This window comes from Mesocricetus auratus, unplaced genomic scaffold (assembly GCF_017639785.1).
Source record: "Mesocricetus auratus isolate SY011 unplaced genomic scaffold, BCM_Maur_2.0 Super-Scaffold_100022, whole genome shotgun sequence".
Lineage (NCBI taxonomy): Eukaryota > Metazoa > Chordata > Mammalia > Rodentia > Cricetidae > Mesocricetus > Mesocricetus auratus.
The window spans coordinates 33,566,672-33,591,689 of record NW_024429203.1 but is presented as its reverse complement, the minus strand read 5'-3'; the positions used below and the strand labels follow the sequence as shown (position 1 = coordinate 33,591,689).

The 25,018-nt window shown below is 46.6% G+C and overlaps 1 protein-coding gene across 6 annotated transcripts in view; it reads right to left on the bottom strand.

The window, feature by feature from the left end:
- Ube2q2 (ubiquitin conjugating enzyme E2 Q2) overlaps positions 1–4,773 on the bottom strand; it is a 61,795-nt gene extending 57,022 nt beyond the window's left edge. For 4 of the 6 annotated variants that reach the window (XM_040729796.1, XM_040729797.1, XM_040729798.1 and 1 more), the window contains exon 1: positions 3,817–4,107. In XM_040729796.1, coding sequence (XP_040585730.1) covers positions 3,817–3,999 — 183 coding nt within the window. In that variant the 5' untranslated portion in view covers positions 4,000–4,107. Of the gene's footprint in view, positions 1–3,494; positions 3,584–3,816; positions 4,108–4,635 lie in introns of those variants that run through there. The other 2 variants (XM_040729801.1, XM_040729800.1) reach the window with 2 other exon arrangements.
- Between the last annotated feature and the right edge of the window lie 20,245 nt (positions 4,774–25,018).

Below are 25,018 nucleotides of genomic sequence, written 5' to 3'. Positions count from 1 at the left end.
TACTTCCCATGACACTTCCTGATGTTTTCACTCTTTCTGATAAATTCTTCACAGCAAGCTTTCAAAATAGGGAAAATTTTTTTCTAACAGAATATAATTAGAACAGTGGCCATGGGTTTGGAAATTTAGTTCACTGAAAGGCCCTGGGTTTGGTCCTCAGTTTGGGGGGGGGGGAGGATGAGGGAGGATAGATGGCATACAGTCAATAAACAAGTATGAATGGGAAGAAAATATAAAGCATAAAATTATAATTACTCAATATACTCCTGCCACCATTAAAAACTAGCTTGGAGAAAAGATAATCAGAACTATGAGAGAATATGAGAAAACATAAAGCAGATACAAGACCTAAAGGGAGAAAAGGGAAATGTTTCAATGAACTACACATGACCCAGAAAGAGTCTTGAGGGGCAATCAACCATGGAAAAGGCTGACTAGGAAAGGGTACAAGGTGGGAATCAGAGCCACATTCCACAACAGGAAGAACAGCTGATACAGAAGGCTGGGAGGAAAAATGGGCACAGTATCTGCAAAAGGATTATTCACAAACTGGTACCTAAGTAAGTAAAAGTGAGATGTTGTTCTGCCAAATATTACAGAAACTGCACAAGGACACTTTCTGGTAGCTTGGTGACCTGGTGTGTACAGTGTTCAATAAATACTGCTACTGTCTAAAGAAGGAAAGTTAAAGAATGAGTCAAACTCCCTACACTAATGACCTGCAACTTTTTACAAAATAACAATTCACAAACCTAGTGGTCAGAGTCCTTGTCTTTGAATTCCAACCACATCTCCCACCTATTTCCCTTCTGAGCAAATTACACCTTTTTTTTTTTTTTTTTTTTTTTTTTTTGGTTTTACGAGACAGGGTTTCTCTGTATTGTTTTGGAGGCTGTCGGTCCAGCCAGGCCTCGAACTCACAGAGATCCGCCTGCCTCTACCTCCCAAGTACTGGGATTAAAGGCGTGCACCACCACCGCCCGGCGCAAATTACACCTTTATAAACAGGCCCTGTACATTACCAACACACTCATATTTTAAAAGTATACCTTTTAGAAGAACATACTGAAATCTTTGTAGAAAAGTAAGTGTATGTCTGAAGTACACTTCAAATTCATCCAACAACAGAATTACACAAGAAGATTGGCCAAAAGTTTATCATAGCTGAACCTGGATACACAATGTCTCTGAGTTTGACTCTCTGTGTGTTTGTTAGTCTTCCATAAAAAAGTTTAACATACTCTCCTACTGAGACTCTGGAATTGTCTTCTGATAATGTCTGCTAGCCACACCACTGCTCCAGTATGCATCAATGCACCCTTCCACCCAGGGTATCTGAGTCTTTGCTTACTCGACTTCACTGCCACCACCTAATCCAGGTCATCATTATCCTTTCTCTGTCCTTTTTGTCTCCAAAATGGTTCTCCATGGGATGCTGCTGGCATTTTAGGTCAGACAGTCCTCTGACATGGCAGACTGCCCAAACATTACAAAACATTAGCATACCTGTACCCCTCATACTTAACACCAGCATGCCAACATCATCATGCAACATGCACTGGAATAGCCAAACCACACATTCACACACTTTCTAACATCACACCATTATCAAGCAGACACATTTTCTCAACTTACCAGAATAAAGGTGTGGCTCCCCAGTCTACAAAGTTAGTACCCTATCATTTAGATCAGCTGTACCTTTTCCTGGCCATACCTTCAACTTCTACCTGAGTAATACCCTCCAATTGTTCAGGCCAGTGTACTTACTCACTTTCTTCATACTAACTACGACTTTCTACCTTCCATATTTGGAAACTTCACCAGCCTACAAACCTGAGCTTCTCAAGTCTGAGCACTGTCTATCCCTAAGAACTCAACTTTCTCAAGCTTCAGTGTTTCATTCAAGTGGAGTTTCCTGTCTGGAACACCCTTCCTCTAGCCTTCCAAATTTGTACTCACCTGTTCAACTGCTCAAAGTTTCCTCTGAGGTACACCTTCGGTTCCTGACTTGGGGGTTCTGTTGCTGTGATAAAACGCCATGACTAAGGGCAACTTGGGGAGGGGACCATTTCAGCTTACAACTCTCAGATCACAACCCCATCATTGAGGTAAGTCAGGGCAAGAACTCAAAGCAGGAAGTGCAGCAGAAGTCATGGAGGAGCACTTCCTCCTGGCTCCATGGTATGTTCAGTCTGTTCTCATAATGCACTGTAGGACCACCTGTCTAGGGGTAGCAGCACCACAATGGGCTGGGTCCTTCCTCATCCACCATTAATGCAGAACATGCAACATAGGCTTGCCTACAGGCCAACCTTTTTTTTTTTGGTTTTTCGAGACAGGGTTTGTCTGTATTGTTTTGGAGACTGTCCTGGAACTCGCTTTGTAGACCAGGCTGGCCTCGAACTCAGAGATCCGCCTGCCTCTGCCCCCTGAGTGCTGGGATTAAAGGCGTGGGCCACCAACGCCCAGCCGCCCACAGGCCAATCTTAAGGAGGTATTTCTTTCAAATGAGGTTCCCTCTATGACTCTACCTTTGTCAAGTCAGCAAGAAACTAGTCAGCACAGTTCCCTACTCAAAATTAGATGCTCCCTTTAGATTTCATAATGGCACAGTAGTTGTCATGGTTGTATAAAACTCTCCAAGAAGTATGAGTTCTCGGAGTAGGCAATGATCTGCCAAGTTCTCAAACTCCAGCACCCGCAGGAGCATAACCTGATAGTCACAAACTGCATTCATTCTCTGGTCTCTTGAGCACACTGAGGCAGGTTTGTGGTTTTGTTTTAGTTTGGTTTTTGCCCGAAAAAAGGACATAACTAACCAGTGGTGCTAACAGTACCCATCTTCTCATGTAGAATCTGGTAACTATGTTAAGGTCAATTATCATGCCAAGGCCTCTGCAAACTCCCACATTTTGGGCTTAAGATACAGAAGGAATCTTAGCCCTATTTAAACTATCATCTTAACTCCTGTTATAATAAAGTGTATTCTGCACATGAGATCAATTCCACAATGAACAGCCAACCTCACCATACACTTCGATGGGAGAGGGAGCTCACTAACAATTCGGTATTTTCCTAAGCTATAATGAGCTTTTCTCTTAAACAGAAAGATAACTTTCCACGTGTCTCTCCAGCTTCCTAATCCAACCTAATCTTTCCGTGTTGTAAACTGGACAGCATCTCCTTTCCCATCTTGGTAATGTCCAGGCTTCCGCACAAATGGGACAGCTCGCACACTCGCCACACCACCTGCCGCGTGGAAGGTTCCATGAGCTTTCCCGAAACACGTTAGCCCAGAGCCAGGTCAGGGCTAAACGATGGTTCACACCATTCGCCGAGGCTGCGTCCTAAACTTTTTCCTTAAATACATATGCTTTCAAGCGTTCATTTGTCCTCAGAGACCAATACATAAACAAAAAGTGGTTCAACAAGCCAGGACGAGAGGTTTGAAAACGGACGGCGGAAAAAAAAATAATACTTGGAAGCCTTTCCACCTGAGCTGCTGACCGGAGCCCAGCGACGCGCCGCGGTCCCCAGAGCAGGCCAGCTGCGGGCGGCCATGGCGACCTCGGGGCCCGACGGGGGCCGCGAGGGGCCAACAGCGCAAAGCCGGCCCGCGCGCACAGGCGCGACGCGCCTCCGCCGCCTCCCGGCCAGGCAGCCCCGAGCTCCCGGCCGGGCCCGGGGCCCAGCCGCCAACCGGCCGCGCCCGGGGCGCCGGGGGTCTCCAGGGCAGGCGCCCTTTGTCCCGGGACTGCGGCGCCCCGGTCCGCCCTCGCCCGGCCCCGAGGGGCTGCGGCCCGCCCGGCGCCTCACCGTGATGTTGCAGTGGAGTGTGAGCGGCGGCAGCGGCGAGTGCGGGCTGCCCGGCGGCGGCGGCACCAGGAACTGGCAGTGCAGCTCGTCCAGCTTCCAGCTGACGATGCGGAATCGCTCGTGGTTCTTGTCGAAGATGGACGCCAGGAACTTCAGCTCGGCCTTGAGCCCTGACACGGACATCTTCCCTTCATCTCCGGCGGGAGGGGTGAGGAAAGGGAGCCGGGGCCGGGAGCCGCCGTCACGGCCGCGACCGCCCCGCGGGGCCGGCCCGGGCCGCGCTCTCGCGGCTCCGCCTCTCCCCGCCGCCGCGACCCGCGTCCGAGCGCGGCTGGAAAAATGGCGAGGAGCGCGAGGCCTCTGAGGACGGGCTGGCGGGCGGGCGGGCGGGCGGGCGAGCGAGCGTGCGGGAGCCGGGCTGGCTGCTGCCTTTGTAACCGACTCCACCCGCAGGAGGCGGTGGCCCCGCGGCTTAAAAAGGGCAACAGCGACGCCGCCCCCGCCGCCGCCTGCGAGAGGGCTGCCCCCGCCCCGGCGCGCGCCCGCCAGCTCCGTGCGCGCTCCCGACCGCCCCCTCCTCTCATGACCCAGCCCCCTTCCGCCCCGCGCCCGGGCTCCGCGCCCCGCACCCGCAGCCCGGGGGATTTGGCCCGGCGGCACCACGCGCGGACGAGCCTGAACCCCCGCGCGCCTCTGCGCCCGGGCCTCTGGCCAGACACGTGCGCGGCCTATCGCGCCGGCCACGTCGGCTCCAGCAGGAAGCGCGCGGGCCCCTGGAGGTGGCTCCTCCGCGTGGTTGTCCGCGGGCCACCCACTCACCTGGGCTGGGCGCGGCCAGGATGGGGAGATGAGGGATGCACGCCTCGCTGCTTCACCTCTGCTGCTCTCTCTCTCTCTCTCTGCCCTGAGCCACCCACCACTTTTCTAAGTGTGGCTCCTGAAAGGTCCTTCTCGCCCGACTTGTGCTCCCTCCTTCGCTCCCATTTGCCCAAGATGATGTTGGAGCCTGCCTGCTTCTTATCATCATCATTTCAGTCTTTCTCAGCCTTTCTGGTAAACATTTCTGTGCTCACGCTAACATATATACTCCGCCTCCCGAGTTCCTGCTGTACTGCACTGGCTGGCCCCTGTTTGTTGAAGTCGCGGCTCAAATGTATCAAGCTGAACCTTCCTGACCAACACAGCTAAAGTAACCATGTAGATACCCTGTATCCACTTACGGCTTATTTCTGTTTGTTGCTTGTCTCTGCTTTGTATTGGAAACTTAAGTCAGAGCAGCACTCCCAGGATCATGGGGAGGGTAGCCTAGTAGACACCAATGTCATTTAATGAATACTTGCTCATATCCAGAGTCCTTAGTGCTTAACACAATTCCTCGCACATTCCAGGTGCCCTCACAAGGAGAAAAAAGACTACATTGCAGTCTAAAGGAATACCATATAATTGAGAAGGCAGTTAATAGTATAGTACATGTAGATGTAGCCGTGTGTCCTAGGGGCACGACCAGCTTCCTGGGCTTGCAACCTAGGTAGTACCCAGGACTCCTAGCTTAGTAAAACCCTAGGCCTGGTTGAATCTTGAAATTCTGTTTGTTTTTATTTTTCAAGACAGGGTTTCACTGTATAGCCCTGGCTGTCCTGGAACTTACTCTGTAGACCAGACTGGCCTCGAACTCACAGAGATCCAGCTGCCTCACCCTCACAATTGCCGGGATTAAAGACGTGCGCCACTTTCACCCAGCTTTGAAATTCTTATATTTTCAATAAGGGACTGTACTTTTTCCCTTTGCACTGGTCTTGAGGTACCTAGCCTTGCTACCTAAATGTCTCCTGCTTCAAACTCCTTAAATTACAAGAGAACAACACAGGGAGACGTTGTTTGGGTTTTTATTTCCATTTCTGAGGTACCATGTTATTTATGGTGCTTCTTAGTCTTCAGAAGGGCGGTGGATTCCCTTGAGAACCTAAGAACGCTGCAGTCTTATCTTTCCAGAAAAATATTTTCACTTATGGAACTTGTACTTACAGAGACTTGGGGCTGCAGCACCATGCTGCAGCACCATACACTGGGACAGAGAGAAGAGTTTCCAGTCCTGGGCTCTGAAACTACAAGTAACATACTCCTGCCCTAAACGCAGATATTACCTGTCATTTCATCTGTTTTCTTTCAGTCCCTGGTGTTCAGGATCCTAACAGACATGGTAATTATAAACAAGGATTAGCAGCAAAGGCGAACCATTCTGGTCACAACCAGGTATTGCTAAGCAAGTTTTGTTTTTTATTTGGTTACCCCTGAGTGCTATAAGAGAATAAAAAGCTCCTATATTCGGAGATTATATCCCAAAGATATGTACAAATATTAATCACATTATTATTTTATCATAGGGATCAGGGTGTCCCAAGCCCTAACAGCATAAGAAGATAAGATTATTTGAACTCAAGAACATCAAAAACAGCCGGGCATTGGTGGCGCACGCCTTTAATCCCAGCACTAGGGAGGCAGAGGCAGGCGGATCTCTGTGAGTTCGAGGCCAGCCTGGTCTACAGAGTGAGTTCCGGGACAGCCTCCAAAGCCACAGAGAAACCCTGTCTTGGAAAACAAAAAAAAAAAAAAAAAAAAAGAACATCAAAAACAAAATACTGTCTCCCGGTGTGTTGTGTGGCAAGTAACAGGAGTGTGGTTAAATGGCATAAACAATAAGAATACATTGCTTCATGTAATGAGATATCAAAAAGCAAAGCCCTCTCCAGGATTGGTTGGCTTGGTGCTTAATAATGGCATCACAAACTCAGATTCTTTGAAAGGGGTTTGTCAGGCTGAATGTAAGCAGGTCATAACCAGACAAAAGGATCCAGAAATAGAAAGGTATATTATTCCATGTCTCCTTCTAAGACATGGGAACATTTTTCAAGAACCCTCCCAGTCAACATCCCTCCTATGTATAGTACAGTCAGGGGCCAGGAGAAAGTTCAAGCTGAAATGTCATTTGTAACTAGATTTTCATCTGGTGAGAGTCACCACTTTTAGAATAGTTGGGCATTACTATACAAAAAGGATTAATGCTGATTTAAGAGAACAAAATCACCATCAAGAGGGGACAATAAACCCAAATTCTCTAGATCTGGCCTGCCCCAAGTTTTTTAAATTATTGTTTGTAGGTATATGTTTGTGTGTGTGTATGTGTGTGTGTGCGTGCGTGTGTGTGTGTGTGTGTGTGTGTGTGCGCGCACAGAGGTCAGCCTCTTGTGTCATTCCTCAGAGATGTCCATCTTGCTTTTTGAGATTGGGTGTCTCACTGGTGTGGGACTTGCGCATGGGTTCTTCTACGATGGCTGGCTGGCCAACAAACCCAAGGATCCTCCTGTCTCCAACACAGACCCAGATATTTACATGGGTTCTGAGGATCAAACTATGGTATTCATGCTGATGTAAAAAGCATGTTTCCAACTGACCTTTCTCTCCAGTTCCCTACCCCTATTCAGTGGAGCAGTTTGCATCCATCTGTGAGGCTCGCCTGCTCCAAACAACACTGAGCCTTTGGTGGCAGACATTCTGACTGGAGTGAGTATAGAAGGAAGAAAGCCCAAGACGGGGCAGGGCTACTAGAATATCGTGGCATAAAAGTAGGAAGGGGAGATTATCAGGAGGAAGAGTCGCTTGGGAAATAGGACGAAGCACAAGCAAGAACAAAATATAATGATATATGAATGAAAATGTCATGGGGGCTGGGGAGATAGCCCACTTGAGAAAGTGCTCATCTTGCAAGCATGAAGACCTAAATTTGATGCCTATGGGGCGTTGCCTTTATTAAGGATTAATGTGGGAGGGCACAGACCATTGTGGGTAGTGGCATCTGTGGGCTGGTGGTCTGGGTTCTATAAGAAATCAAGCTGAGCAAGCTATGAGGAGCAAGCCAGTAAGCAGCACTTCTCCAAAGCCTCTACATCAGCTCCTGCCTCCGGAATCTGCCTTGAGTTCTTTCCCTGACTTCCCTGGGTGATTGACTGCAGCTATAAGCTGAAATAAACCCTTTCCTCCCCAAGTTGCTTTTGGACATGGTGTTTTATCACAGCAATAGAAAGCTAAGAAACCTCCAAAAATAATATTTTTAATTAAAAGCTAGGTGTAGTTGCACATATTTGTAATCCCATCACTAGGAAAGCAGAGACAGGCAAGATCCCAGGGGGCCACTGGTCAGTCAGCCTAACAAACAGGCCAGTGAAAGGCTATCAAAAATAGTGAACAATGCCTGCTGAACAACACCCAAAGTTGTCCTCTGGCCTCTACATGTGTACACACACACACACACACACACACACACACACACACGGAATGCTATGGTGAAACAATTACTTTATACAGTAATTTAAACAATTTTTGTTTTGTTAAAAAGAGGCTTTTGGGGGGCTGGAGAGATGGCTCAGAGGTTAAGAGCACTGACTGCTCTTCCAGAGGTCTTGAGTTCAATTCCCAGCAACCACATGGTGGCTGACAACCATCTACAATTCAATCTGGTGTATATGTAATAAATAAATAAATCTTTAAAAAAAAAAAGAGGCTTTTGTTTGTTTTGTTTTGTGATTGTGAGCCTAGCCTTTAACAGCCGAGCCATCTCTCCAACCCTTGTTTTGTTTTTTGAGACAGAGTTCCTCTGTGTAGCTTTGGAGCCCGTCCTGGCACTCACTCTGTAGACCAGGATGGCCTTGAACTCACAGAGATCCTCCTGTCTCTGCCTCCCAAGTACTGGGATTAAAGTCATGCACCACCACTTCCTGGCTTCAGACAGACTTATTATCTCAGGCCTGGGAGTTAGTAACATAAATCAGGGCAAGGACTACTTTAAAAAATTAAAATCTGAGCCAGGCGTTGGTGGCGCACGCCTTTAATCCCAGCTCTCGGGAGGCAGAGGCAAGCGGATCTTTGTGAGTTCGAGACCAGCCTGGTCTACAAGAGCTAGTACCAGGACAGCCTCCAAAGCCACACAGAAACCCTGTCTCGAAAAACCAAAAAAAAAAAAAAAAAAATTAAAATCTGCCTTTAATCCCAGCACTCGGGAGGCAGAGGCAGGCGGATCTCTGTGAGTTCAAGGCCAGCCTGGTCTACAGAGCTAGTTCCAGGACAGCCTCCAAAACAATACAGAGAAAACCTGTCTCAAAAAAAATTAAAATCTGGGCCCAGGCAGTGGTGCCGCACGCCTTTAAACCCAGCACGTGGGAGGCAGAGGCAGGTGGAGCTGTGAGTTGGAGACCAGCCTAATCTACAGAGCGAGTGCCAGGATAGGCTCCAAAGCTACACAGAAAAACCCTGTCTCAAAAAACAAAAACAAAACAAAACAAAAAATTTAAGTCTGGGCTTAGTAACATGAAAGTAATCCCAGCATGGAGAGGCAAACTAGAAAGATCTCTGAGGCTTCCTGGCTAGTTAAAGCAAATGAATCAGTGCACTCCAGATCCAGTGAGACCCAGTGAGCGACCCTGCCTCAAAAAATGAGGTGGAGAGCAATTGAGCAAGACATCCAGTGTTGACTTCTGGCCTACACATAGCACATACACATACATACACACACACACACACACACACACACACACACACACACACACACAAATATATAAGTGTATATAGGAACACTTTTATCATTGTAAAAGAAAAAAGAGGATCTACAGTTTTAGAACTGGACACATCAAACATTTCTGTCTACCTACCCAGTGGAGTAACTGAGAGCCTTTAGCAAGGCTGTATATATACCTGGAAGGGATGTACCATCACATTAATAATGAACATTTATTGACAATTACTTTTCAGACTATTTCAATTTTCCATCTGCTTATTTATATTTTCCAAACTATTGGTAGTGAATAGATACATGTTAGTAGTATAAACACATAGTTTAAATTATCCTATACACTTTAAGGTAGAGAGATGTCAGTCATGGAAGAACTTTGCAAAGAACTTTTAAAGGGCCAGTACATATTGGTTTGGTTTAGTTTCACGTGTGTTTGTGTGTGTGTGTGTGTGTGTGTGTGTGTGTGTGTGTGTGTGTGTGTGCTTGGATGCACATGCATATGGAGATCAGAAGTCAACAGCAGCTCTCTTCCTGTACTACTGTTCACCTAATTTCTGAGGGGTTGTTCTGGGTTTTGAACCCAGGGCCTCATAGGCTGCTTGACAAGCATTCAACCACTGTACTACCTCCCAGACCCACCTTACTCTTGAGGGCTCTCACTAAGCCTGAAGCTTGGAGATTGAGCTAGACTGGCTAGGCAGCAAGCCCCAGAGATCCCCTGTGCCCACCCCTCCTCCAACCCTGCTCTGGGGTTATAGACTTATACCACTACACCCTGAATTCAGGACCTCATGTTTACACTGCTGAGCACTTGAGTCCCTGAGCCACTTCCCCACTCCTGGTTTGGTTTGATCTGTTTTCTAATCACAAAAGGACACTTGAAATAGAAGTGACTCAGGTTGAATTACAAACACCTGAGCTTCAGGCTCCTAAACAAACAGCCAATTCACTGACACTTCACAAGTTTTGTCCTGTTTTAGAAAAAACTCCATCTCCCCAGACCAAGCTGAGTGAGAGCCCTTGATGATTTGGGTTTGGGTTAGGGGAATCTCCCTCCTCTGGCATCACAATCGAGGCATCAAGGGGTATGATTTTTCAGGAGAAATTCATGGAAACAAGAGTTTGATTCTGTTTGTGGTTTTCCATAATCGATGAAGGCATTATAAGATTTTGAATAGCCTGAAATCAATAGATCATCTCCCGGGTTACATTTAGGTCTCATCTTGCAAGATAAGAAAAATTAAGTAGTAGCAAGCACAGTCCTTCAGACCTCATGGCCCAGAGGAGACAACCTAGCCCCTGAGGATGGAGGCTTCTTTACCAGTTACAGACATGCTAGGCTAAACACCTTGAGCTCCCCTCAGTCTAAACAAATCTGCTTGGGGTAGACTAGAATGGCACTGAGCTGTCGTCCCTGGTCACTCTCCAGGGACCATGTGGCCAGTCACATTCTCTGATATGTGGTTTCTTTGTGTGTCAAGAGGTGTTGGACAGAGTTCATGTTTTCCACCATCCAGACATGCTTAGTTCCAAGAATGTGTGAGGGAGTTTGCTGGCTCAAAGGGTCTGAAGGGTCACGGAGCCGTGAACTGCGAAGGCAGAGCAAACAGTGCCACAACGGACCAGACGCTGAAGGCAGGGTAGTTTGTTGTGCTTCTCGTAATGGAATGGAGAAGTGCAGGGAGAAATACTTTGTCTTATTTGAAGAACTGATTTCTCTTCTACTTCCTAAATATAACAGTCATTTCATTTCTCTCTGGATTTCAAGGGATCCCAGATTTGGTGTTACACTTTATTGTTCCAGAAGTAAGCCCTTGACCAAGGAGTCCCATATAAGTATTTTATATGGGTGGATTCCAGGAAGAAGGAAGAAAGGCTTGGGAAAGTGAGAGAGGAAAGCAAAGCAGGTTACCATGTAGGCAATCGGAGTTTGGTCTCTAGATTGCCTCAGGTCCCAACCATGCAAGAGAAATCTGAACTTTAGTCTGCTTTCCTGGTGTTCTCTCTTCCTCTCTCTGGCACATTGTGCTTGTGTTGAACATGGCTGACGTACCCCCATGTTGGAAAGCTGTGAATGTTGGCAGTCAAATCTCTGACTCTAAGTTTGGGATACTTTTGTTTTGGATATTCATATTTCCACAATTGCATCTATTTCTCCCTTTTTTTTTAAAGATTTATCTATTCATTATGTATACAGTGTTCTGCCTGCATGTATCCCTGCAGACCAGAAGAAGGTACCAGATCTGATTACACATGGTTGTGAGTCACCATGTGGTTGCTGGGAATTGAACTCAGGACCTCTAGAAAAGCAACCAGTGCTCTTAACCACTGAGCCATCTCTCCAGACCCTCATTTCTCCTTTTTATAGTTTCACTGGGTATAGGGACACCCAACCAAAGACTGTCTTTTCCAACATCCCTTGCAAATCCATAGGGCCCAGTAACTAAGATGGACAAGGGGGATATACCTGGAAGAGGTGTATATCATTTCCATAACCCCTCCTGGTGGCAGGGGAGACCACAACTGCCCTTCTGCTCCTGAATTCACTTCCTAACTGCTATGTAAGAGAGAAACAAGCTCTGGAGTGTCAGCACTCTATTTTGGGTTCTTTGTTCTCCTCCTTTTCCCTAAGCAGCATGTTCCTCTCAGGACTGCTTGGCTTTCCTTTTGGCCTTACTGTATTACTCTTTCTGGGCTATGTTCCTCCTGGAAAGAGACAAGTCACAAAGAGAAAAAAAGAAAAAATAACAAATAAAGCCCTTTTACTGATGCTTACCTTACCCATAGGGCCAATCATTCTTGAAATAATCTCTTTTTTCGGGGGAAGGTTCTGACAATGATAAATAAAGCCAGACAGTAGTTAAAGTGATGAAAACGGGTTTTATTCAGTAACTTCTGACAATAGGAGAAAAGGCCAAACTCCATTCCAGTTTTGCAGAGGTGACTAAGCATGTCAAAAAGAGGATAAAGTGGTGGGAGGGAGGGAACAGGTTTAAGAGGAGATTTTGCTGAGAACTGCATAAGTGTGATTGTGTCTGCGTGCTGGCCACTACCAAAGTTAGGATTCTCTCCTCCCTGTCTATCCTGGTGATTACATTGGAAAGGAATGGCATTGGGTCCTTGAGCAAAACACTCCTAGGTTAAAGGATACAAACACACAGACACACACACACACACCCCAAAGAGAGAGAAAATATTTTGGTTGTTTTAGGGGTTTTTTTTTTTTTTTTTGGTTGTTGTTTTTGGTTTTGTTTTTTTTTGAGACAGGGCTTCTCTGTGGCTTTGGAGGCTGTCCTGGAACTCATTCTGTAGACCAGGCTGGCCTCTGCCTCCTGAGTGCTGGGAAAAAAAAGTGTGTGCCACCAACGCCCGGCTAGTTGTTTTAGTTTTAAGAAAGGAAGTGCAGGGGCCTATCAGGAACCTATCTCAGGTGTTGCCTAAAATAGATCATACTGTTTCTTTTTTTGACAGTTCTGATGTGTTCCATACCAAAAAAAAGGGGGGCTGGGGAGCAGGGAAGATAAATAACTCACTCAGATAGTTGAGGCTAACTATAACAGCATGTGGACCCAAGTTTGAATCCATGAACCCATGTTTAAAAAAAAAGTCAGGTATAGTGAGACTCTTGTAAGACCAGCTCTGGGGAGATAGAGACAGTTAAAGTCCTGCAGTTTGCTGGCCATCCATTCTAGCCTAATTGGTGAGCTCTAGGCCATTAAAATACCATGTCTCAAAAACTAAAAGAGGACAGGTATGGTGGCATGTGCCTTTAATTCTAGCACTTGGGAGGCAGAAGCAGGCAAATATCTATGAGTTTGAGTACAGCTTGGTCTATCTACATAGTGAGTTCTAGGCCAGCCAAGGCTAAATTGTGAGAACCTATCTCAAAATAATAATAATAATAATAACAACAACAACAAAATAAACGCTTTTTTTTTCTTTTGGTTTTACGGGAGAGGGTTTCTCTGTATTGTTTTGGAGGCTGTCGGTCCAGCCTGGCCTGGACTCACAGAGATCCTCCTGCCTCTGCCTCCCGAGTGCTGGGATTAAAGGCGTGCGCCACCACCGCCCGGCCAAAATAAACGCTTTTAAAGCAAGCAAGAAAAGAAAAAGAAAAAAAAAAAAAGAATTAGATTTCCCAAGGGTTCTCTTTTAGGTAGCCAGAAGCCAGATTCAACTTGGGTTAAGTCCCTAAATGCAAGAGTTGGAATGGAGTTTGGAGCTGAGAGGTCTTACAGTTCTCAGCTCCCCCCTTATAAATCCTACCTCCCCAGAATAAGGGAGCTCACACCTCCCCTATTCACTCACTGGCTTCCTTGTAAGAAGGGGAAAGACATTTCCATACTGCTCCTGCAGGGAGGCCTAAGGGGCAACAAGAGGAAGAGACAAGGCTCAGGGAGAAAGCCCTTTGGAGAAGCACAAAAAATAGTGGAATTTTTAGGCAACCAGACTGACGTTTCTAGAGAATGTGGTGAGAGTGCATACATACTTCAAATTGATTCATCTGCATTTGGAACCAACTGCCACCACTGGGGTGAATACCCTTTGGTGGACAATGCCAACAGGAGTGGTAGGCAAAAGTAGAAAAAGAATAATCCATCCTCCTTTCTCCTGCCTTCCAGCCTCCCTTGAGCATTCCCCACTGCCTGATAGGCAAAGGAAAAAAGATGGTCTGTAGCCCAACACCCCAGGTCAAGTCTAGAAGTACAGGATGATAAAGAACAACACAAAGCCAGACAGGCCTCAAGAGCAAAGATACGTTCTTAGATGTGTGTTCATCTTCACAGTGGAATCAACCGGGTTGCTAATTTGTGTGTGTGTGTGTGTGTGTGTGTGTGTGTGTGTGTGTGTGTGTGTGTGTGTAAGGAAACACTTGCACATGTGTGCATGCATGCAATCTGTGTGTGTGTTTGTGTGTGTGTACAGGAAACACTTGCATATGTGTGTATGCATGCAATCTGTGTGTGTGTGTTTGTGTGTGTACAGGAAACACTTGCACATGTGTGCATGCATGCAATCTGTGTGTGTGTGTGTACAGGAAACACTTGCACATGTGTGCATGAGTGTGAGGCCAGGGGTTGATGTCAGGTGTCCTCTTCAGTCCTCTCTATGTTGATTTTGGAGACGATGTCTTCCCCGAACCTGGAGCGCATCCATCTGGCTACACCAGCAAGCCCCAGGGATCTGCGTTTACAAGCAAGCACTGTACCATGCCTGAATTTTTTATTGTGGGCTCTAGGAGATCAAATTCTGGTTAGCTGCTTGCTCAGCAATCACTTTACCAAATGAACTGTGTCCCTGGGCCCTTCATTCATCTCCTTTCTTCTTGGCCTGCTCTTTCTCTCACTAAACAAGAGGGACAATTTACACACAATTCCCCATTTGCTGTTTCCGAAACAGCTTTCTCCTCTAAGCCTCAGGCCTGCCTTTCCCAGCTGCCTTCTCTGCAGCCTCTCTCCATTGGCTACCAGGCCTCTCAAAAGAATGCACCTACTCTTGACTTCTCCATTAAATTTCCCCATCTCATCCCAACCCTGAGAGTTACCCCCAGTTCCGCCTCCCATCCCCCACCCCGCCCCATGTTCACATTCATTACCAAGTTTTGTTCTAAACATCTTATGTCTTCTTCACGCCTCACCATCCGCCAGCCCCACCTGAGGCATGCCCTCTTCTCTCTCCTGTGAGCCACTGCAATCACTTTTGTGACTTCTGGCATTCAGCTCCCCCCACAGAGCACTCAGCTCAATGGGCTTTTAAAACTCTGGTTATAAAGCTTGGGCTTAAAAACCCTCCAGTGGCTTTCCACTAGTCCTCCGATATATCCAGAAGCCTGACCACAGCTTGCCAGTCTTTAGGGGGCCCTGCTGACTCCTCCTATCTTCCAACCCCTTTGTTTTGTAGTCTAGGCCCCAGATCTGTTTTCTTTCCTGCGTCAGACCCTTTGTGTTTTCTTCCTGTCTGCCTTTCTTCTCTTTCCCATCTTCTATTCGCCATCCGAGTCTGGGCTTGTGGATCACTCAAATGTCCTGGGACAGCTTCCAGGATCTCACTGTCCTAGTTAAGTTTCTAGTGCTGATAAATACCATGACCAAAAGCATCTTGGGAAGCACAGGGTTTATTTGACTTACAGGTTACAGTCCTCCGTCATCAGGGGAAACCAAGGCGGGAACTCAAGGCAGGAATCCAGAGGCAAGAATAGCGCTCCCAGCCTTGTTCTCGTAGAACACAGTTTGCTCTCTTGCTCTCTCTCACTCTTTTAAAGCCCCCCCCCCATTTTTAGTTTCTGTTTTGTTGTTCGTTTATCTTGTTTTGTTTTTCTAGACAGGTCTCACATGTAGCTAGCACTGGCTGACCTGGAACTCACTACATAGACCAGGCTGACCTCTGCCTCCTGAGTCCTAGGAAAGGTGTGAATGTACCACTACACCCTGGCTCAGCCTGCATTCTTTTTTTGTTTGTTTGCTTTTTGTTTTTGTTTTTTGAGACAGGATTTCTCTGTGGCTTTGGAGATTGTCCTGGAACTAGCTCTTGTGGACCAGATTGGTCTCAAACTCACAGAGATCTGCCTGCCTCTGCCCCCCAAGTGCTGGGATCAAAGGTATGCACCACCACCACCCAGCCAGCCTGCATTCTTTTTTTTGTTTGTTTGTTTTTTTTTTTTCGAGAGACAGGGTTTCCTGGAACGTGCTTGGTAGGCTGGTCTCGAACTTACAGAGATCCGCCTGCCTCTGCCTCCCGAGTGCTGGGATTAAAGGCGTGTGCCACCAACGCCCAGATTCTTATAAACCCAGGATTACCTGTACAGGGTTGGCTCCATCCCGAGTGAGCTAGACCCGCCCACATCTATCATTACTCAAGAAAATGCCCTACAGACTCTCTCAATTGTGGTTGTCTTCCCAGGTAACACCAGCTTGTGTCTCAGTCTCTTCACACACACACACACACACACACACACCACACACACACACCTAGCCAGTATACTCACCATCACCTCCCTATGGTTAGGTCTGTTAGCTATAGTTTCATTGGCACCCTCAAATTCCTATAAGGCACCACATTTGCTGTTGTTTATTGTTTAATTTCCTGCTTAACGTGTCTTATAACACCTAAACTTCATGGCTCTAGATCTAGATGCTCGTATCACAGGGCCAACTCATAGTAGTGTTCAACAAATACTGGGTGACTGAATGAATGAAAGAGTAATGAACAGAAGAAGGAATGAAGAGACTACAGTACACTGTGTGACAGCAGAGTGTTCTGGAAGTCACAGTAGACTATCAGCCGTGAGACCTGGCTTCCAACCCTGATTTATCATTTCTGGGTAGTTTTCAGCAGTAATGCACTCTTTTTGAGTTTCAGTGTTCCAATCTTTAAAACAAAAGGGGCCGGGGGAGTGCTCTTGGAACTCTAGCTTCCAAAATGCTGAGAGTATTTCTTTTCAGTGCTAACTCCTGCAGCTGCATGAAACGGTGTTTCTCTGTAATACCAGAGCAGTACTTTCTCCTGCCTCCCAGATGTGCCATCCATGTCCCCCAGTATCACCACCACTTTGGTTTGATTACAGAGTAAATATTTCTGTCATTATCAACAAACCAACAATTGACCAATCTGCCTGAGCAATTAAGAAATAATAGAAACTAAGGTGTGTTGAGCTCCCAGCCAAGGCAGGATATCAGTTTCCCTGAAGCAGCCTCCCCTGTTGAAAATTATGGGGTCAATCTCCTGCAAGCCATCCACCATTTTCCATATGAACTCTCACTGATGTCCTCATGGGGACACTCTGCTTGTTGTAGAGTAAGAAGTGGTGTTGAGAGTGGAAGCCACACAAGCCCTCGGCTGGTTAACAAAAGGTCCCTGGGATGGGTTGAGGCCCGCTGGCTTGTGGGTGTGTCAGGCATTCTGGGAATTCATGTCAACCCAAACCACCCCCTCTCCAACTGGAAGGCCTGAATCACAAGGCACTGACAGTTGTTTGGTTTCCTCACCCCACTCCTGAACTCCTCCTTACTGCTCCCTAGCCCACTCCTGAGACCAGCACACCCACTGTGGGAGGGATGCAGAATTCCAGCCAGGAAGAACTGGTTCACAGTGCCAGCTCTCCCCCACTCTGCTCCCAGAGCAGCTCTCAGTCACAGACCCGCAGCGTGGGGTCTTTCGGGCCTCCCAAGGTGGCACAGTTACATTGAGAACAGAAGCCCTTGCTCCAGAACTCCTGTGGTATCTCAGATTACAATACTTCTTACTTGCCTTATGCCTGCAAGGACTGTCCTCTTGCCCTCAGGAAGATAAAGACATCTGTGGGGGAAAGATCATCCTGCAAACAAGAATAACAGATTCCCAGAGATTCTGAGTGGCAGAAGGCTGCCTCAGAGAATCACACTTAGCATGTCCCCACCTAAGATGGAATGACTCAAGGTGACTGCATGCATTGTTTAAGAAAGGAGTGCCTGGATTGGGGTTGGGGTGTGTGTGGGGCTTCATACTTCAAGTCCTAGGACTTGGAGGGGCTGTATCCTTCCAAAGCCTGTGCCTTATTCCAACTTACACAACAACATTATACAAAGTAGTAATGGCCCTGCCTAGGACTCCAGATTCAGAGGGGAAACGACATCTTAGGAGTCCCTAGGGCTGCTCTTTTTTTGTTTATTTGACCTCCTTCTAAGCATGATCTTATTTCTTCAAAACAGGTATCTGATCATTTCTCCGGTCAACACATATCATCTTTCTTCTCTGTAACTGGTGAAGTGCTACATTAGGTTTTATCAAAGACCATTTTCAGAGAGAACAAAGACAGAAATCTTAGGCTAATTCAGGGAGGAGCTTTATTTAAAAACCCAAGTTAACAATTATGGAGAATTGGAGTGATAGCTCAGTGTGTAAAGTGCTTGCCATACAAACACGAGGACCTGAGTTCAGATCCCCAGCACCCACATGAGAAGCTGAGTGTGCACCTGTTATCCCAGCTCTGGGAGGTGGGGACAGGAAGAATACAGAGGTCATGATGGCCAGCCCGTATAGTCAAATTGTCAAGCTACAGGTTCAGTAAGAGAGGCTGTCTCAAAATAATAATAATAATAATAATAATAATAATAATAATAATAATAATAATGGTGGTGGTGATGGTGAAGATGATCTAGACAGCGATGGAAGAAGACATCTGAAGTCAACCTCTGGCTTTCACACACGTGCACATGCATGTGTATACCTAAGAGCCAGATGAGGTGACACATGCGTTTAATCCCGACACTTAGAAAGCAGGGTTCTATGAGGCCAATTTGATCTATATAGTGAGTTATAGGCCAGCCAAGGCTACCCAGCGAGGCCTTGCTTTTTTAAAAACAAGATAAATAAAAGATAATAATTTATGAAGTTATTGTTGTGAGTGTCACATGCAGAAGAGAGCGGGAACCTAGAGAGATCAGATGAGAGGAGAGAGTGTGTGTGTGCTGGAGTTGGGAATGAGAGAATCGGGTAGGATGACAGCCTTCAAAGTGTGATATGCAGAGCTGTGTAGCTCTGCATGCTGTCACCAGTCCACGACGAGATGTGGCAACCAGAAGCAGACATTGAGAACATTGTGTGGTAGCTGTCCATTGCTAGAACATTTAAGTACCTGACTGTGTCAGCTGACGTAGCTAGGTTCCACGGGGGAAGACTGTCTGGTACTGTGGCAGAAATGACAGGCAAATGTTCCCAGTCTGTATTCAGATTAAGATGCTTGCAGCAAAATGTAAGTGGACATGTGGCCCCCTTCATGGAGAAAGTCATGCCCCTAACCCACCCTCCACAAACATTTGCTATGCTAGGCAGCATAGTGAAGATCCATCGAGGCTGGCTCATGTGTTCAGTTTGAGACATTTTCATGTGACGATATGGAAAGCTGTGCTTATACGCTGAAGTCTGGTGGTTGTCTAACATAATATTCTATCAAGATCTGAATGATAGCCAAACCCTTAGTGCTTCATCTGGTACCATCACTTTCAGTTGTGGACCACCTGCCTTTTGGCTTAAGATCTTGGTATGTAGTGATCTTCTTGTAAGCAAAGAATTGAAACTTGGAAAATGGACCTTCTACCCAGTTCAAGCAGCATGTTCCATTCGTTACCAGAAATGTTGATGCTAATTCTGACATGGCATGTCACATGTATGAAAACTCGACACCAAACACATTATGCAATTGATAGGACACATTCAATTCAAAAGCACCGGATTCTCGTATCAAAAGGGGTCACAGAGGAAATGGACAAATCCAGAACTATGATTTCACAGAAGGAACTGTTCCTGTCGGCTGATGCCAGAGTTCAGAGATGAATTTTGAAAGCAGCATCATTTACATCATTTAGAAGTTAAAAAGTGAATACTCTAAGCTTTCTAAAATTGCTTAGGATCCTTCTTCCATGAATGCCTGCCTTAATTTGCTTTAAATGCCATGACAAAAGCAACCTGAGGAGGAGAGAGTTTATCTCCACTTATGGCTGATAGCCCATCACTGAGGGAAGCCAAGGTAGGAACTCAGGGCAGAAACCCAGAGGAAGAGCTGAAGCAGAGACCATGGAGGGTCACACTGCTTACTGGCTTGCTTGGCCTAGCTTGCTCAGCTTGTTCTCTTATAAAACTTGCTAGGGCCGGGCGTTGGTGGCGCACGCCTTTAATCCCAGCACTCGGGAGGCAGAGGCAGGTGGATCTCTGTGAGTTCGAGGCCAGCTTGGTCTACAAAGTGAGTTCCAGGACAGCCTCCAAAGCTACAGAGAAACCCTGTCTTGAAAAACCAAAAAAAAAAAAAAAAAAAACTTGCTAGGGGGCTGGGCGTGTGTGGCGCACACCTTTAATCCCAGCACTCGGGAGGTAGAGGCAGGCGGATCTCTGTGAGTTCAAGGACAGCCTGGTCTACAAGAACAAGTTCCAGGACACCCTCCAAAACAATACAGAGAGACCCAGTCTCGAAAAAACCAAATAATAAAAATAAAAAATAAAAAAATAAAACTTGCTAGGGGTGACACCACCAGCAGTGGGCTGGTGTCACCACATCAACCATTATCAAGAAAACACCCTACAGACTTGTTTACAGCCCAGTCTGATGGAGGTGGTTCTCAACTGAAATTCCCTCTTCCCAGATAACTCTAGCTTGTGTCAAGTTGACAAAAATCTAACCAGAATAAGGACAGCTTGCCTTCTTAATATTGATCTTTCTACTATAAGTTTAATTCTTTAAATATTAAGTTTGTTTACACATATATATCCTTTGTTATCAGTTTTGTCACTCCAACCTAGGTCAGATAAATTAACAAAATGAAAGATTGTAAAATGTGAAGTATAGATATATACATTGTTTTATCAAAGTACGGGTGTCTTAGGGTTTCTATTGCTGTGTGAAGAGACACCGTGACCACAGCAACTCTTATAAAGGAAAACATTTAATTGAGGTGGTGGCTTACAGTTCAGAAGTCTACTAAGTCTGGTCCATCATCTCCTTGAGGCAGGACCAAGATACCTCCCCAGCCCTCATACCCCTGTGTCTAGGCTGAGCAAGGTATCTCTCCATATAGAATGGGCTCACTAAGTCAGTTTGTGCATTAGAGTTAGATTTTGGACCCACTGCCAGTGGCCTCAACTATTATCCCAGCTGCACTATTATCACCTGCCATTTTCTTTCAAGCCACCACAAGCAGAGAACCTAGGGAGTCTACACAAGTAGGCCAGCCACCAGGACAGAGGACAGGATGGAGAATGGGAGAAAGCACATCTAAGAGGACACAAAGATCAAAGATAAAAGCCACAGTCAGTGTCCCAAGGTGCTGATTGTTTTGTAGGTAATGGGAAACTAGACCACCCGAGGGCAGTGCCAGACAGAAGGACAGCTAGGGTTATGGAAGTACCTGTCTGACCCAGCCTGGGCATTCAGGCAGAGTGGTCTGGGATGCAGTGAAACTTGGACAATGTGATGTCTAGCTAAGGGATGAAGAAAGGAGAGCAGTGACTCAGGAGAAGCCAGGGGAGGGGGGGGGAGGGCAGCTGTCAGCAAAGGGAAAGGCCCATACTGTGACACAGGAACCAAACGACGTAGGGAGGGATGGGAGAGTCTGGGCCACTTGTGGGACACCTTAGTTTGGAACTTGAAGTGTCTCGATGTCCTAGACTTAACCAAATATGAAAGTTGTGCTATACAAGGAATAGCTGAGAAGGTCTTGACTGAATCACGAAATCAGAGGAAAAATCAAAAGGCAGAGAAATCTGGATGCAAGAGCTGAGGTGACTGTAACTCCTGGGCTTTCTCGGTGCTACCCACTACCCAAAGCTCTTAATAAATTAGTCCTTTAATACTCATGGTGATGCCGCAGATGAGACATTGTCATTGTTCCCACTTTATAATGAGCAAACTAAGGCACAGAGAGGTTGTGGGAACAGCCTGCATTCACTCGGCTGTAGCTAGGCTTGGAGCCTAGGCAGTCTGGCTTCAGTATCTGTGCCTGGGGTCAAAGAGCAAACCAGGGAGGGCAGACTAAGGCTGAGGCTGGGAATAAAGCTGACACTCAGCTTCCTGTTTCCTCTTGTGGAGAGCCCAAGGACCCTCAAACAATGGCTGTTCTCCCTTCAAACCTGCTATTCCTCCATGCTGTGTTAGTCTTTGTCCCATCCCTGGGCTGCCAAGCCTGGGGGTACTCTTGCTCTTTCTGTCTGTCTCTGTCTCGTGTGTGTGTGTGTGTGTGTGTGTGTGTGTGTGTGTGTTCCAAGGAACGAACAGGCACAGCTGGCTACAGGCTGATTATTAACTCATGGTCTGCCAGCAAAAGACATTCACAAGAAAGCCACCTGCAGCCTCATCTCCGGCAGTGGTATGATGTAGCTCTTGTTTTGTGTTCTTTAGAGACCTGCAGTGTTTTGTTGTTCTCACCTAATCTCTATCTCAATGGCTTGTCTGAGTAGAATTGTTCCAAATCATAGTCACCTACTTTAGATGTGGTTGAAAACACACATACACACTAATTTTGTGTATCTGACTTTAGATTCTTAATGGCCAAGGGCATAGGACCTAGGCTCAAATGCGGGCTCAGCACACTGCCTGGGTCACAAAGCCCTCAAACATGATTATTATTATCTGACTACACAGGTATTAGTGAGACAGGAAGGTGTTTAGAACAATAGCTGAATATCCTGAATATCCTTGTGTTCTTGTCAAGAGGAGTGTGCATTTGCATACTCTTATTCTAGCTCAAAGCCCATATTCTAGCTAAGTTCTTGAACTCAGTACTCAGTTTACAGTGCAGCACAGCTTCATTTTGGCTGGTAAATGAAGCAGACATATGCCTGCTTTCTATATTTAGTTTTAGTAGGGAAGTGGTCCATTGGGTAGAATACTTGCTATGCAACCATTAGTGTCTGTGTTTGGATGTCCATCACTGAGTAAAAAGCTGGGCATGGTGCTACTCCCAGGGAACTCCAGAGCTGGGGAGGTGGAGACAGGATGTTCCCAGGACCCTACTGTTCAGCCAGCCTAACCAGGATCAGTATGAGATTCACCCTCAAAAACTAAGGGGTAAGCTGCGCGTTGGTGGCGCACGCCTTTAATCCCAGCACTCGGGAGGCAGAGGCAGGCAGATCTCTGTGAGTTCGAGACCAGCCTGGACTACCAAGTGAGTTCCAGGACAGCCTCCAAAGCCACAGAGAAACCCTGCCTGGAAAAACCAAAAAACCAAACAAACAAACAAACAAACTAAGGGGTAGAGTGACAGAGGAGAGCTCATGAAGTCAACACAGGTGAACACATCTGGGGACACACACACACACACACACACATACACACACACATCCCAGAAGGGCATGCCTCAGTTGGCTAAAATGAGCAATCCAACTTGGGTAAGAATAGTGAATTATGTTGAGATGTGGAAAATAAGCACCCAGGGTAGGGGCCATTGAACCAAGAAAGGGAATTGATGTAGTTGGTTGTTTCTTACTCTTTTGGCTCTTACTCTCTGGGACCTCCACCCAGCTCACAAATAAATCACACACACACACACACACACACACACACACACACACACACACACACTCACAGAGCTTATTCTTTCTTGTGAATGCCCAGCCTTAGCTTGGCTTGTTTCTAGACATCTTTTCTTAACTTAAACCATCCCATCTATCTTTTGCCCCTGGGTGCTTTTCTTTCTCTATTCTGTATGCCTTTCATTATTTCTTATGTTATGGCTCGCTGTGCAGCTGGATGGCTGCCCCTGATGTCCTCCTCCTTTTTTTCTTGTTCCTTCTTCCCCTTTGCTCTTTTTCTCTATTTGTTCTCTTTGCCTGCCGGCACTGCCCATCCTTTCTCTGCCCAGCTAGTGACCGTTTAGCTCTTTATTAGACCAATCAGGTGTTGTAGACAGGCAAAGCAACACAGCCTCACAGAGTTACACAAATGCAACATAAAAGAATGCAATACATCTATGCATTCAAATGTTCCACAGCATAAACAAATATAACGCATCTTAAAATAATATTCTACAACAAATAGGAGTCCCTCATGGAGTTAATCCAGCCTAGCCTCTGCTCCTACAGGCACCTCTTTGAAACTAAGGCAGACTCAGGCTGTATATCTTCAGGGACCACTGGCAGCTCCAGCCATCTGTGAGAGGGGAGCGGAGGGCAACATCTGTTTAACCAGAAGATATGCTGGGACGTGGCTTGGGGCTGCATGTACAGATGGCACGCTAGGGCTCTGAGACTGGGAGGAATGTCCATGATAGGAGCTAGAGTTAGACTGTATCTCTGCATTGCCTGCTGCTTAGGTAGTCTTTGAAAACAGCAAACAGTTGAAAAGCCAAGTGGACTTTTGCAATGGTAGTGGCCAGGCTGGGTTGTGCTTCCTCTGACCTATATCTAAGGACAATGCTGTAGGCCTGAAGGCCACCTTGGGAAATTCTTCCATACATGGACACACCAGGGCCTGCAGAAACAGATGTGGAGGAGGGTTATTTTGGCTTGGAGCATTGCCTTAGAAGCTTCCCTTAAAACTGCTTCTGAAAAGGAAGGGCTGCTGGCTATGTTTGCTGTATGAAAGATGGGCATTTGCTATTTGTAGAGCATGTAGAGAAAGATTTACTGGTATTGAGCTAACCCTAACCCTCAGACATTGCTTACCTTTACTGGAGAACCAGTTTTGTGTGAGGAGCCGCCCTCGCTATCGCTATTGCCGTTAGAAGATGGCGCTGACATCCACTGTCAGTTGGAGTTAACTGTCGCTGTCAGTTAGAGTTAACTGTCGCTGTCAGTTGGAGTTAACTGTCGCTGTCAGTTGGAGTTAACCGTTTAAACTGTGCCTCTCCCGTGACGTCATCTGGGGTGATGTGCAAACCACCAATCCCGGCTCTACACATCTCACTCGGAGCTCCTAGGCTTATATAAGGGGCTGGGTTTCTTAGCTTGGGGTCTCCCTCTAAGAAGCTGATCATCTATCTCTCAAGATGCATTAAAGCTTTACTGCAGAAGGATCCGAGTGTTCTGCGTCGTTCTTGCTGGCGAGACGGTAGCGCGGGACATCTGGTGCCGAAACCCGGGAACTCTTCAACATCGCCGGCGCCGCGGGAGACCCCTCGGAAGACGGGGCGGATTCAGAACTGCAGGGACGTAGGTTCAGAGAGGTATGCTTTA